This window comes from Cannabis sativa, chromosome 4, assembly GCF_029168945.1.
Source record: "Cannabis sativa cultivar Pink pepper isolate KNU-18-1 chromosome 4, ASM2916894v1, whole genome shotgun sequence".
NCBI lineage: Eukaryota > Viridiplantae > Streptophyta > Magnoliopsida > Rosales > Cannabaceae > Cannabis > Cannabis sativa.
This window is the reverse complement of record NC_083604.1, coordinates 545,897-559,744: the sequence shown is the minus strand read 5'-3', so window position 1 is coordinate 559,744 and position 13,848 is coordinate 545,897. Positions and strand designations below refer to the sequence as shown.

Sequence of the window (13,848 nt, the reverse complement as noted above, 5' to 3'; positions counted from 1 at the left end):
AATACAAAAGTTTCTCCTTCAATATTGCATATTCAACCAAATTCATGATCAATCCAAAGACCCATCATTTCAAAAATTACACAAAATCATTACTATGATCGTTAAAAATATTAAAAGACCAAACAGAGCAAAAAGAAAGAAAATTAATTGACAAAATAGAAAACCCCAAAAGAGAGAAAGAAAGAAAGAAAGAACTAAGCTAATAAAATAAGAGTCTATAGAAAATTGAAATCTAGGGCTAGGAAGGTAAAGTGCGTGGAGGAGGAGGAGGAGGAAGAAGTTGATGAACATTGTTAAGAACCTGATTGTTCCCAGCTATGTTATTCTGAGCTATGAATGGATGATGCAAAAGCCTTGAAGCAGTCCATCTCCTTCTTGGTTCTCTCTGCAAACAACAAGCAATGAAATCCCTAAACTCTCTTGAAGCCGTTGGTGGAGCTTCAGGTGGTTGAGACATACAGATAGCACACATCAAGCTAGCCCAATCTCCTTGACGACCAACAGCAAAAGGGAATCTTCCTAGATAGAATTCAAGTATGCTTACACCTAAGCTCCAAATATCACCAGCATATCCATCATATTGACCTTGATTTAGATCTGTATTGATTCTCTCTGGACTCATATAAGCAATAGTTCCAACCGAAGAATTACAAGGATCCATAGTCTGTTCCAAGATCCGACTCACTCCAAAATCAGCGATCTTAACCTGATTTCGCGTATCAATCAGTAGATTCGAGGGTTTGATATCGCGATGAACGATCCTACGGCTGTGAAGATAAGCCAATCCACGTAGGGTTTGACGAGCTAGATCAGCTAGGTCTTGCTCCCTAGGGATTTTCTGACCTTCAAGAGAACCACGATCCATAAACTCGAGGAGAACCTCGATTTCACCGTTGTGATCAAACATATCATGACATTTAACAACATTAGGGTTATCAACATCACGAAGGATTTCGATTTCACGACAGATCTGACGCCTAACTGACTCATCGTGATTACCATAGATAACTTTCAAAGCATAGAGCTTACCAGTAGGACGATGGATCACTTTGTAGACCGTTCCTCCAGCTCCGCTACCGACTCTGCTAACTCGCTCAAGCTCCGATACATGGATGAGCTGATGATTACTTTTACGACCATGATGATTCTGATTATTTTGATTCAGATGAGTTCCAACACCACCACCAACAACAACACCGGAAGTAGAAGACGATGATTGAGAAGAAGAAGATGATGATGATGATGGAGCCGAAGTCGGAGGAAGAGGAAGAGGTACAGCGAGAGAAGGATCTCGCTGTGGAAGAGGTAGGGTTAGGTCAGGACGACGTCGTCTTGGCGGTAGTGGTGGAGCTGAGCCAGTCCCCGGAAAAGACGATGAAGATGAAGATGAAGAGGATGATGATGAAGATGAAGAAGAAGGCGGCGGAGATTGAATCGGTCTCATAACTCACTCGAATCGCGAATCGAATAGTTTGAATCTGTGAATTGAGTCTTAAACTCTCTCTCTCTCTCTTACAATCTTTCTCTGAATATATTTTCTTTAAATCGAAATCGAAAGAAGAAAAAAATTTCTAGGAAGAGAGAGAAATTTCCCGGAAAGAGGAAAATGAGAAAGAAAAAAAGAACAACGGAAGAGAAATTGGAAAATTATTAAAGGAAAATAATAATAATAATAATAATAATTTTGAAAAAATAAATAAGTTAAAGTCTAATTTGTATTTTTGTCCCTAAATTTTAATATTTATTAAATTATTTTTTAAAAAAATTTCAAAATAGTTAAAATAATTTCTAACTAATAAAATTGTTAACTTTAAAGAGAATAATTCGTTATATGTTAAATTCAAGAAGGTTAATTAAGATTTTTTCCCTCGAATTTTTAAATATATTAAATTATGTCTCTGAATTTTTTTTATCGTTAAAAATTTTAGTGAACTATTGAGATAGTTAGATTTAAGAATTTTTGTCTAATTTTAGTAAAAAAATTCTAACATAGATGAAAATTGTCATGATTTAGTACATATCAAAGTTTTAGAAGCATGATTTGGTAAATATCAAAGTTTGGGGAGCATGATTTAGTACATAAACAATCACTGAAATAGTAAAATTGAATGAAATTAGACAAAAGTCCTCAAATCTAACAATTTCAATAGAAAAATTTTAATGGCCAAAAAAATTTAAGAGGCATGATTTGGTAGATGTCAAAATTTGGAAAAAAAAAATCATAATTAGCCATTCAAGAAATATAATTTTGTAAATATTAAAGTTTTAGGGATACGATTTAATATATGGAAAATTGTTATATTAGTAAAATTGAATAAAATTAGATAATTAGATAAATGTTTTTAAAATTAATAATTTTTATAATTTAGGGGAATTATTAAAATTTTAAAAGGTATAATTTGATATATATTAAAATTTCGAGGTAAAAATTTTAGGATGATTCTACAATGCACCCCCTTAAAATGGATGTATTGATGCACCCTCTACTTATTTCGGCCTCTAGAAAAAAAAAATTAGTCTAATTTTTTTCATATTCATATACGTTATAGCTATTTGAGATATCTTACAAAATTTTAAGAAATTCGGAATAATTTACAATATAGAAAATAATGTTCAAATAGTCTATTTTACACGCGTATAAAATAAAATAGTCACGCGTGCAACACACTACTTGAATGCAATTTTCGGCGTGTTAAACTTTTCCGAATTTCTTAAAATTTTGTAGGATGTCTTAAATAAGTATAATTTACATGACTATGAGAAAAAATTTGACTAAAAAATTATTTCGGATACTAAAACAAATAGAGATGTATCGGTGTATCCCTTTTAAGGGGGTGCATTATAGAATTTCTCAAAATTTTATTTAGTTTAAATTAAAATTAAGAGAGAGAAAAGGATAGAGAGATTATGATGAGGTGGGAAGTTTACTCGCTGTTGTGGAGAGTGGATTGTAACGAAGGTTTTTGATTGGTTGAGTGTGAAGTGGGATTGTTGCGCGTGTGTTTTTGGGTGTGAAGTGAGAGTAGAGTAGAGATATTTGGATAGAGTAATAATAGGTCTCAGTAGGTGTTTGGGAATTAAGGATAATTTCAAAAAAAAAAAAAACATAAAAATAATAAAAATAATTCAAAAAATTATAAAAATACAGTTGTGAAAATTTTAATATTTTTATAATTTTTTAGATTTTATTTATATAAAATATGATTTTTTGGTATATTATTTTTTATATTGTTATAATATTATTTTCTTGTTACGTTTATCTTATTTTTTTGTGTTTTTATAAAATAGCGTAAAATATTACAAAAAAAATTGAATGTAAAAATTAGTGTTTTATGTAATTATTCTTAAGAATTAGTGGTTTATTATTTGGTTCGGTTTTGTAATTTTAGTTTAAGTCATTTTTCTAATGGAGGAGATGTTTTATTGAATTTCAAATTATTATTTTAGTTGATTGATATTAACAAAATTACATGATTTATTCAAATATGTCTCACTTATCAGATGTGACTTACGAATAAATATGTGTTGTATTTGTGTGTAAATTCATATATGTATGCATATTTCATTTTCATTTTAGGTATTTATGTGGGAATTTTAATAATAAGAGAAAATATTTTTGGATTTTGAACTCGAAAACTCTCAACCCTTTGCATACGGACTACAAATCAAAATTAGAAAATTTGATTAATCATACTTATATTAGTCTAAAATTTTAAAAATAAACCAAAGATAATCACTCAAGATGAATAGTGCCTACATTTATTAATTATCGTATCACCATCAAATTTTATCAACTATCGTATCACTATCGTACATTATTTTCATATTACATTGTTCTCGTACCCACCAACGTATCCTATCGAGCATTCACAAAAAAATCACAAAGAACTCATAAAAACGTAAATTTCACAAAAATTAAAATGTTTACTAAAAAATAAGCAAAAAATACATAGAAAGTACAAATATCAAACATCTAAACAATATTAGTGAAAAGGGTCTCAGTGGTTTCTTCAATTTATGGGTTTCGGTCTTGGTATTTTTTCTTCAGTGGGTTACGATGGTGGCAGTTGTCTGTTGATGGTCTCTTGGCTAAGTTGTGGGTGGGACTGGTTGTGTTGCGGGAATGGGAGGAGACACAAGTTTGGATAGAGACGAGTAGAGGGATAGAGAGAGCACAGAGAAAAAAAAGAGATGAGTTTTAGTGAGTTTTGAAATAGGATGTGTAATTTGGGGATCAAATAAAATTAGGCACTAATTTAGGGATTAATTTATATCACACTTAACAATCAGGTATATACGGAAGTTCCAAAATTATAACTTAGGTATTAGTACCATCAAAAATTAAACTTATGTATTTATTTACAATCGGTAGTCAACTTTAAATATTTATGCCGTAATTTTTTTTTTAATAATGGAATTAATAATAATAATAATAATAATAATAATAATAATAATAATAATAATAATAATAATAATAATAATAAATATTTAAAATATTTATACTAGAGAAAGAGTTTGAGTCTTATGATGACAACTCATATGAGAATTTAGATAGAAAGGACAAAGACTTAGATTTACTTATTTAGTTTAATCACTATATTCTTATTACCAACTAAACAAATTAAATAATAATAATAAATTTTTTCTTCATTGGACAATATTAATCAATGGGCTATGACTTAGAAAACAATAAAATAAGTAAACTAATTAAACACCTTAATTTTATCATGAATCCAAATTAGTTGTTTATTTTTATTAGTTAAGGGATTATGACACATAATGGACCACAATTTCAAGTAAATTATCACTTGCAATAAAATATTTATATTATTTTATTTTTAAGCTTTTAACATTATTCTTAGTTTTTATTTTTGTTAATTAATACAAACAAGGTCGTTAGATTATTTCATTTGCTTTAAATTATGTATAGATGACTATAAATATCAATTTTAGTATTATTAAGCTATTATATTTTTATCCATTGACTAATAATAAAAAATGAATTTGCATGCTTAATTAATTTAGTTATATAATTAAAAAAAATTATCTTTTGATACTATATTAAAAATATATTAATATAAAAAAAATTGATAAACTAACCTAATTTATATAATTTAAGAATTATATATATATATATTTATTAGTTAGACAATACAAGTAAGTATAAAACTTCAATTTTTCTTAATAATACTCATTATTTTTTACAAACGACATAATTTAATATTAAACTTCATAAATAAGACTCCTCTATTTGATATTATAAGAGAAAAAGATCAATTAATGAACACAAAAATTTATAACTAATATAAAAAAAAATAGTCATATTTATTTTATTGTGCCCAATTCTTACAAGTGGATCATAATTCATTTCATACATGAAAAAAGTTGCATAAATAATTCAAAAGAATTTAGCCTCCAAAATATTTAATTTTTCTCTTCACTTTCTAAGTTGTGTGTTTAGACTATAGCATTTTTTGTGGGGACATTCTTTATGTGATAACAAATTACATTATATAATAAAAACAACAACAACAAAATAATAATTAATTAATTTAGAGGTTTAATAAAATGGATATTATTATTTGGTAACTTGTTCTACATAAATATCACAATAACAATAGGCCAAAGAAAGAGTATATATTATTTGGGTGGTTTGAGCTTTCCTGTCATACAGATCACAATGATATAGTCTACTATTATAGTATGCACATACTATAATAACATAAGTGAGTTATGGTATAGTCTACTATCTTTACAAATAAAATTATATATACAAAATATTTTAATATAAAGAAAATAGTTATTTAAAAGTTTAATAGTACAATTATATTTTAAAACTTTATAGATCATATATATATATTCTATTCTTATATACATATATATATTTTTTATCCATACAATTTAAAATAAAATTAAATATTTCTTTATATATTTTTTTTCTTTAAATTTGTTATTTGTTATTTTATTTATTTTAATTTGTTGTTAGAGATATAAAATAAGAATAACTTGTTTTATTTAGTTGGTAGTTATGTGAACAAGATATATTTTTTTCTTCATAAATATTAAATAATTTAATAGTAAAAAATAATCAATTCAAAATAATCGATCCAATTCACACTTTTATAGATTAGATTGGATTTGAGTTACTGTGTAGATTGAATTAAATCTAAAATATGAGATCTGCACTTAGTGCAGATCATATGTACTATGAGTAAAATAGTTGGATTGGATCGGATGAACACCCCTAAATATAAGTACTCTCTATAAAATATGAATTCAGATCTGTTAATAATAGATGATTCCACTATTTATAGAGAATGGAGAGTAAATATTGTTACTTAAAATAATAGAAAAAACAATAAGAAACTAACAATTAATTCTTGAAATTTCTAGTTTATGCAAAATTAATAAGGGTGCGTTTGGAAAGCCACAATGTAATTGGATTTGTGTGTAATTGGAGGTAATTACACAATTTGGCATGTTTGTCTGACCATATAATTACACTGTAACTGTGTAATTGGAAGTAATTGAGGGGTTCCAATTACACTCTCGAATTCTCATGGCCCCCCATGAGAATTGAATGTAATTACACTGTGTAATTACTAAAAACTTTCCATATTAAACATTAGTTACTAAAAAAAATATCATTTTCCTTGTAATTACTAACTATTTTGCCAAACAAGATATTATGAATTCATATGTAATTACCACCTCATATCCAAACACACCTTGCATTTTAAAATATAGTGTAATTACTACCCTAGTAATTACTCTACTTAGTAATTACACATTTAATTCCAAACGCACCTTAACTGACTAGAAATGTTTTGCTCACGTACAAATTTAGTCTAGATGCTTGTCGAAAGCTTACAAATTTTTTTTCTTCTAACTTATATTTTTAAAAAATATATTTATTAAACAAAAATAAATTATATGTTAAACATTATAACAAAACAAATCAAAATAATAAATTGTATGAAATTTTATTTTAAAAAATAAAGATTATACATAATGTTAGAAAAATTAAGAAAAAATAAAATTATAGTAAATATTAAAATTAACATAAAATATTTAAAAAAAAAATTAAGAGTGATTTTTAAAAATGATTTCAAACCTAATTATTTTAAATGTTAGGATGTAATTTTTTGTTTTCTTTTTTCAAACTGAAATTAACGACTAACTAACCAAACCTATGATTTCCCTCTCTTTCTTTCTTTTTTTCCCTCCAAGAAAATTTCTCACTCCTCCAAGAAAACCCAAGAAAATCCCATCCCAATAATGAGAAAACCAATTCTCAATCTCAAACCACATTTCATATTAGTCTCCTTCTTCACCTTCTTCGCCACCATCGTCACAACACAGCAAATCCCTCGTCAAGGTAAAAAAAACCCTATTTTTTTATTTAATTTAATTTTCTCACTTCATTTTCTGTTTGTTTCTCGAGAAAAAGTTCAAATTTTGACACATGGGTTTTGCTAATTTCAAATGGGCAGAAGCCAATTACCGAAGTTTCGTAATCAACGCCACTCGTTTCCCCTCCGAGGAATATTTCGATTACATAATCGTCGGCGGCGGCACCGCCGGTTGTCCATTAGCGGCGACTCTGTCACGTGCGTTCCGCGTGCTCGTTTTGGAACGCGGCGGCGCGCCGTACGCCGATCGAAATGTGATGTTCCAAGAGGGTTTCTTGACGGCTTTAGCCGACGCCGATGCATACGAGTCGGCGGCTCAAGCATTTACGTCGGAAGATGGGGTTCCTAATTCACGTGGGAGAGTTCTCGGCGGGAGTAGCGCCATTAACGCCGGCTTCTATAGCCGAGCCGAGGAAGAGTTCTTTGAGAAATCTGGGGTTGACTGGGATAGGAAAATGGTCAACGATTCATATGAATGGGTTGAGAGGAAAATTGTGTTTAGACCTGAGATTAAGACTTGGCAAATGGGTGTTCGAGATGGGTTACAAGAAGCTGGTAATTTTCTTATTTTTGAATAAAAATATGTTATTTTTCAGATTTTTATTTGATTTGAGTTAAGATTGATTCAAGTTAGTGTTTTAATTAATTATTTGAATTTGATTTTTTTTTTAATTTATTGAAATTAAGTGGAATTTGGTATGAAATTTTGTGTTAGAAAAAAAAAAAAAGTTAAGATTGAGAAATGATTCAAAATTTTTGTTTTTTCACTTGTTTTTAGTTCTTAACAAGTGTGAATCAATAATTTATTATTATTTATATTTGAAAATGTTATTTTATGATTATATAATGAAGAAGAGAGACCAATTTAAAGTTTGCATTTTTAGTTAGTAATTGAAAGTTAGCATTTTCACTTAGTAATTGAAAGTTTGCATTTTCACTTACTAATTTAAAGTTTGCATTTTTACTTAGTAATTTAAAGTTAGTATTCTTTTACTTAGTAATTGAAAGATTGCACTTTTACTAATTGATTTGAAGTTAGTGTTTTTTTATTTACTTAGTAATTCAAAGTTTACATTTTTAGTTTTTGAATGAAAGTTTTGTGTGTTAAACAGGTGTAAACCCATACAATGGATTTAGTTTAGAGCACAAATTTGGTACAAAAATTGGTGGTACAATATTTGACAGTTATGGAAGAAGACACAGTGCAGCAGATCTACTATTCTACTCAAGAATAAGTAACTTGAAAGTAGTGATCTATGCAAGTGTTGAGAAAATTATGATATCAAATCCAAAGAGTTACTCAGAAAAATCAGCAAGTGGTGTTGTTTTTAGAGACAGAAGAGGAAGGTGTCACAATGCAATGTTAAGAAAGAATGGTGAGATTTTAGTGTCAGCTGGTGCAATTGGTAGTCCACAACTTCTTATGTTAAGTGGTATTGGCTCAAGAAACTACCTTTCTTCGTGGCGAATCCCGGTCACCCATGATCTTCCCTACGTGGGAAGATTCTTGTATGACAATCCCCGAAATAGTATCTCAATTGTACCACCAATGCCATTAGAACAATCACTAATTCAAGTTGTTGGCATTACTCCTTCGGGTGCTTACATCGAAGCAGCTTCCAATGTGATACCTTTCGCGGCCCCAGCACGAACGGTTTTCATTAGGACACCCTCTTCGCCGCTCTATTTGACCGTCGCAACACTCATGTCAAAGATCAATGGTCCCTTGTCAATTGGGACATTTTCATTGGCCTCAACTGATGTTAGGGTCAACCCTATTGTGAGGTTTAACTATTTTCATAACCCTTTGGATTTGGAGAAGTGTGTGAATGGTACTAAGGCAATTGGTGATGTTTTGAGGAGTAGTTCAATGGATGAGTTTAAGTTTAGAGATGGGATTGGGAATAGGGAGTTTAGGTTTATTGGACCTCCTTTGCCTAATGATCACACTAATTTTCAAGTTATGGCTGATTTTTGTACAAGGACAGTTAGTACTATTTGGCATTATCATGGTGGGTGTTTGGTTGGCAAAGTTGTTGATAGTGATTTCAAGGTTTTTGGGATTAATTCTTTGAGAGTTGTTGATGGTTCAACTTTTATTCTTTCTCCTGGCACTAATCCTCAAGCTACTGTTATGATGCTTGGAAGGTAATTAGTAACTAGTAACCAAACCAAACACTCTTTACTTTTCACTATTCTTTTTTCCTTTTCATTTACATTTATACCATTTTATAACCATCTTTTTTCATAAATGCCACATATATATATATTGTTGAAAAGGTTTTTCTGAAGCTAATAATAACTAATAACCAACACTCTTTACTTGCACTATTTTTTGTTTTTCATTTAGATTTATACCATTTTATAAGCATCATTTTTCATAAATGCCATATATAGATAAGTTTAGTTTTTAGTGAAAAATTCTTAAAATCTTTGTTATGATGTTTGGAAGGTAATAATAGCCAACACTCTTTACTCTCACTATTCTCTGTCTATTTTTTTCTTCTTTTCAATAATATTAAGTTTTTGAAAATTGTCATAGCTTAATTGTCTATTTTTCTTTTTAATAAGATTTATACCATTTTATAAACATGATTCTTTTTTTAATATATAAATGTCACATATTTAAGTTTTAGGATTTTTCATAAAATATTTTACTTATACCATTTTATAAACATATATTTTGTATAAATGCCATATATATAAGTTGAGTTTTGGAAAATTTCATAAAATCTTGACTCTCTCTCTCTCTAAGTAATTATTAAGTTGGTCTTGAATTTTAAATTTTGTAGAATTATGTTTTAAGACTAAAATTATGGTATTTAACAAAAATTAATGGTGTAAAATGGTATAAATCTAATTAAATATATAAAGAGACTGATTCAAAGTTTGTGTTTGTTTGTCTTAACAGATATGTTGGTTTGAAGATAATCAAAGAAAGAATGAGAGGAAAATGATTTTTGTCTTTTTTTTTTGTTTTGTTTTTTTTTTTTAATTTCATTTTCAAGTTTTTTTTACTCAAGCTTTTGAGTATTTTTTGTAATTTTTAGAAATTGGTTGATTCGTTTATTCTTTTTAGGAAAATAAGATTTGAATAATGTAAATCTTAATGTAAATGTAGTAGTACTACTACTTCAAATTAAACTCATGTGAAGAAAGATTTTGCCAATATTTAATTATATCTTTTTTTTTTTTTGCAATTATGTATAATTGTTTGACTTCAACTTGTGATTTTGAGAATAGAGACAAAAAAGAAAATAGAATTGTAATAAGATTAAATTTGTAAGAGCAAAATAATTTACAAATATCACACTAAGAAGGCACTTTTATAATAAGTAAGATAAGATTATAAATTATTGAAAAAAAAAATCAAAAATCAAAATTAGGATTTATGCTATAAGTATAACTACAATAAATATAATTATGTATATATATATATAAAAATTAAGTTATAATTTCTTAAATGAAAACGTTTGTACTGAGAAATTTGCCAAAATTTTCCAAATTACATAATAATATGATTGATGTTTTTATTTATATATAAAAAAAAGTAATGAGAGGAGTGAATTGGGATCTTAAGTGGTTGCTCCACCATAAAAACATTATAAGAAATGGACCATTTTTTAATATATTTTTCATTCCAATGATATGGGGGACAGCATCTTTGCAAGTTTATCTTATAAAAATGCAATATGAAAAAGTAAATAAATAATAAATTATTCCATCCATAATAAAAGTTGAAAATTATTCACTTTTTTTTCTTTCTTTCTTAATTTATTAATTTAGATAATAAGAAAATGTAAAGATAGAAACAACTCATTGAGCTTATATACATGGGAAATACAAATTTACCTTATTCATTTGGGTTGTTTAGATATACATATATTGTTTTTGTTTTTGACAATTAATAATGTAATTTTGAAAATTTATACATAGAAGATAATTAAAGTGCATGCATGCATGCATTGACTAGTTTAATCTTATCTAGTAAGGAAAGAAAAAAAGGTAACCTAATAGCATCTATACTATGAACTATGAAGTTACTACGTGTGAACATCCCACATAGTTTGGAAGACAAACACCTATAGACTTTAAGGAATCGTTGGTTTCCATGAGGATGTTGTGGAGAAATATATGAAACTAAATGTAAAAAGGTAATTCATATTATATTACCCTCTAAGGGCTCGTTTGGAACGCTGTATTAGATCGTATTGTATTGTATTGTATTATATTGAATTGGATTATATATTATATTTTTATATAATACTATGTTAAACTTTAATTTATACTAAAATATTATATATTTAGGTGTCCATAAAAGTTATTACCACATATAGTTTTACATAAAAATATTACATAAAATACAATTCAATATAATACAATACAATACGACCTAATACTGCGTTCCAAACGAGTCCTAAAAGTATGTAAAAACTTATCTAAAAAAAAAAGAGTATGTAAAAACTATTATATTCTCACATAAAAAATTGTACCAAATAAGAAATTTTATTCAAATATCTCCATATTCTAACACTTATTCCCATAACAAACACGTTATACATTCATTTGTCGATGTCATTTATTCTTTTTTTTTTTTTTGAAAGAAAGTAATTCATAAATTCAAAAAATAAATTAGATTTCACGATAATTGCATAAAATGTTTTTTGCGATGCTAAATAGTTCGAGCAAATTATACTAGTTGTGAGCATACGTCTATTTAAACACATTATAAATAACAAAATTACTAGATATATTAATACTAGAAAAATTACAAACTGAAAGCATATTAAAAATCCTACAAAAGTGAGTAAAAGTTGTTTATATCCCATCTAGAAAGAGCATTGATTGTAGTTCTCAAAATATAAACCTTTTGTTATTTTTAATTAGAGTTATTTGCGGCAAAACCTCCTTAAGTGACCATGTTTTTACAATTAACCTCCAATTCTAAAATTTTGGTGGTAAAACCTCCTAAACCCAAGTTCTGTTAGCACTTAGCCTTTTCCATTCATTTTTGGGTGTTAAGTGCCAAGTTGGAATGTTCACGTGTACGCAGTGTACAAGGACACAATTTTATTGGTCCACGTAAATAAATATTTTTAAAAAATAAAAAATTAATTATTTTAAAAATAAAAAATTAATTATTTTTTTTAAAAAATTAAAAAATTAAAAATTAAAAATACAATTTTAAAAAAATAAAAATAAAAAAAAAACCCCAATCCCTCTTTTTCTTCTTCTCTTCTCGTTCTCTCTCTCTCATTGCCCTACCGTCGCCCCCTCCTCCTCCTCCTCCTTCTTCTTCTTCATGCTCAGTTGGGGGGACCTTTATGGTCGGTAAAAAATCTATTTAACTGGAGATTCTAAAATGAAATCCATTTTGATTTGTTCAGAAAATTGTGGTTCTCGAGCATTTAGTTAGTTAGTATTCATAACCCTCTTACTATAAAGATAAATAATATTTTTAAAAATTATTAAAAAAATATATATATATTTAAAAATGTAATTTTTTGATTTAGATTCTTAAAGTGGATGGGTCCTAAGCGCGAGCTTAGCTCGCCTATACCTATAGCCGTCCGTGATGATTAGATATTAAATTGTATCAATAGGATCTTAAACCTCACAAAGGTACTATTTATTTTTCTTTATCATGAGTAAATGTAGCACTCAAGTAGAGTAGTGTGTAGTAGTGAAGTGATAGCATAGCACTTGATATTATTTTATACATAAACAACAACATAAAGCATATTAATCAAAGGTCCAAAATTAAACCAAATATAAAAAGCCCATGCATCTTCCTTTCTTGTAGGGTAGGTACGTGCATTATTATTCATTTTTATTGTCATTATTATCATGTGAGGCTGTAAAAAAATTCCAACTCATACCCACAATTAATTAAATTAAAAATCCAACGCTTCAAAATTGACATTTTAAGATGTTCATTGTTCATGCTCATTGGCGCGGTGGCCAAAGACCTTCTAAATGACTGCACCTTGGCTAGCGATACTCTATAAAAATTATTATATTAAACTATATGGGACCCGATACTTAATTGCACCAATAGCGATATTGACACGTAGGAGGGTGCTAGGCACCAGTGGTGCCCTTTAGCATTTCTCGATGTTAGATGTTGTAATTGATTAGCAATTTTTTTTTTTTTTTACGTATTAGTGAAAAATATTAAAATAGTTACCATGTCTATTACTCATGTGTTATATTGATATTAATGTAATTAAGTATTGAATTCCATATACGTTAAAAAAATAATATCAAATTTCATATAAATTAAAAAATATTATTAACTAATCGTAAGATATCACCTCCAGATAGTGTTAGGCAACACTCATGTCCAATAACAATGCACATAAAACTCGATATTTAACTTGACTAATAACAATATAACACGTAAGAAAACTCTAAGTACCATTAATATCTTTTAGCA

The 13,848-nt window shown here is 28.0% G+C and overlaps 2 protein-coding genes across 2 annotated transcripts; one reads left to right on the top strand and one right to left on the bottom strand.

Annotated features, from left to right (window-relative positions):
* Window positions 1-1,647, bottom strand: LOC115714071 (mitogen-activated protein kinase kinase 5). The gene has a single exon (XM_030642605.2). It carries the CDS (start codon window positions 1,442-1,444, stop codon window positions 239-241), a length of 1,206 nt encoding a protein of 401 aa, XP_030498465.1. The 5' UTR covers window positions 1,445-1,647; the 3' UTR covers window positions 1-238.
* A 5,469-nt stretch (window positions 1,648-7,116) lies between these two features.
* Window positions 7,117-10,612, top strand: LOC115714652 ((R)-mandelonitrile lyase-like). Its single transcript, XM_030643402.2, has 4 exons — window positions 7,117-7,378; window positions 7,494-7,967; window positions 8,525-9,560; window positions 10,324-10,612. The coding sequence occupies exons 1-4, from the start codon at window positions 7,279-7,281 to the stop codon at window positions 10,367-10,369; spliced, it is 1,656 nt and encodes a 551-aa protein (XP_030499262.2). The 5' UTR covers window positions 7,117-7,278; the 3' UTR covers window positions 10,370-10,612.
* Window positions 10,613-13,848: the final 3,236 nt, after the last annotated feature.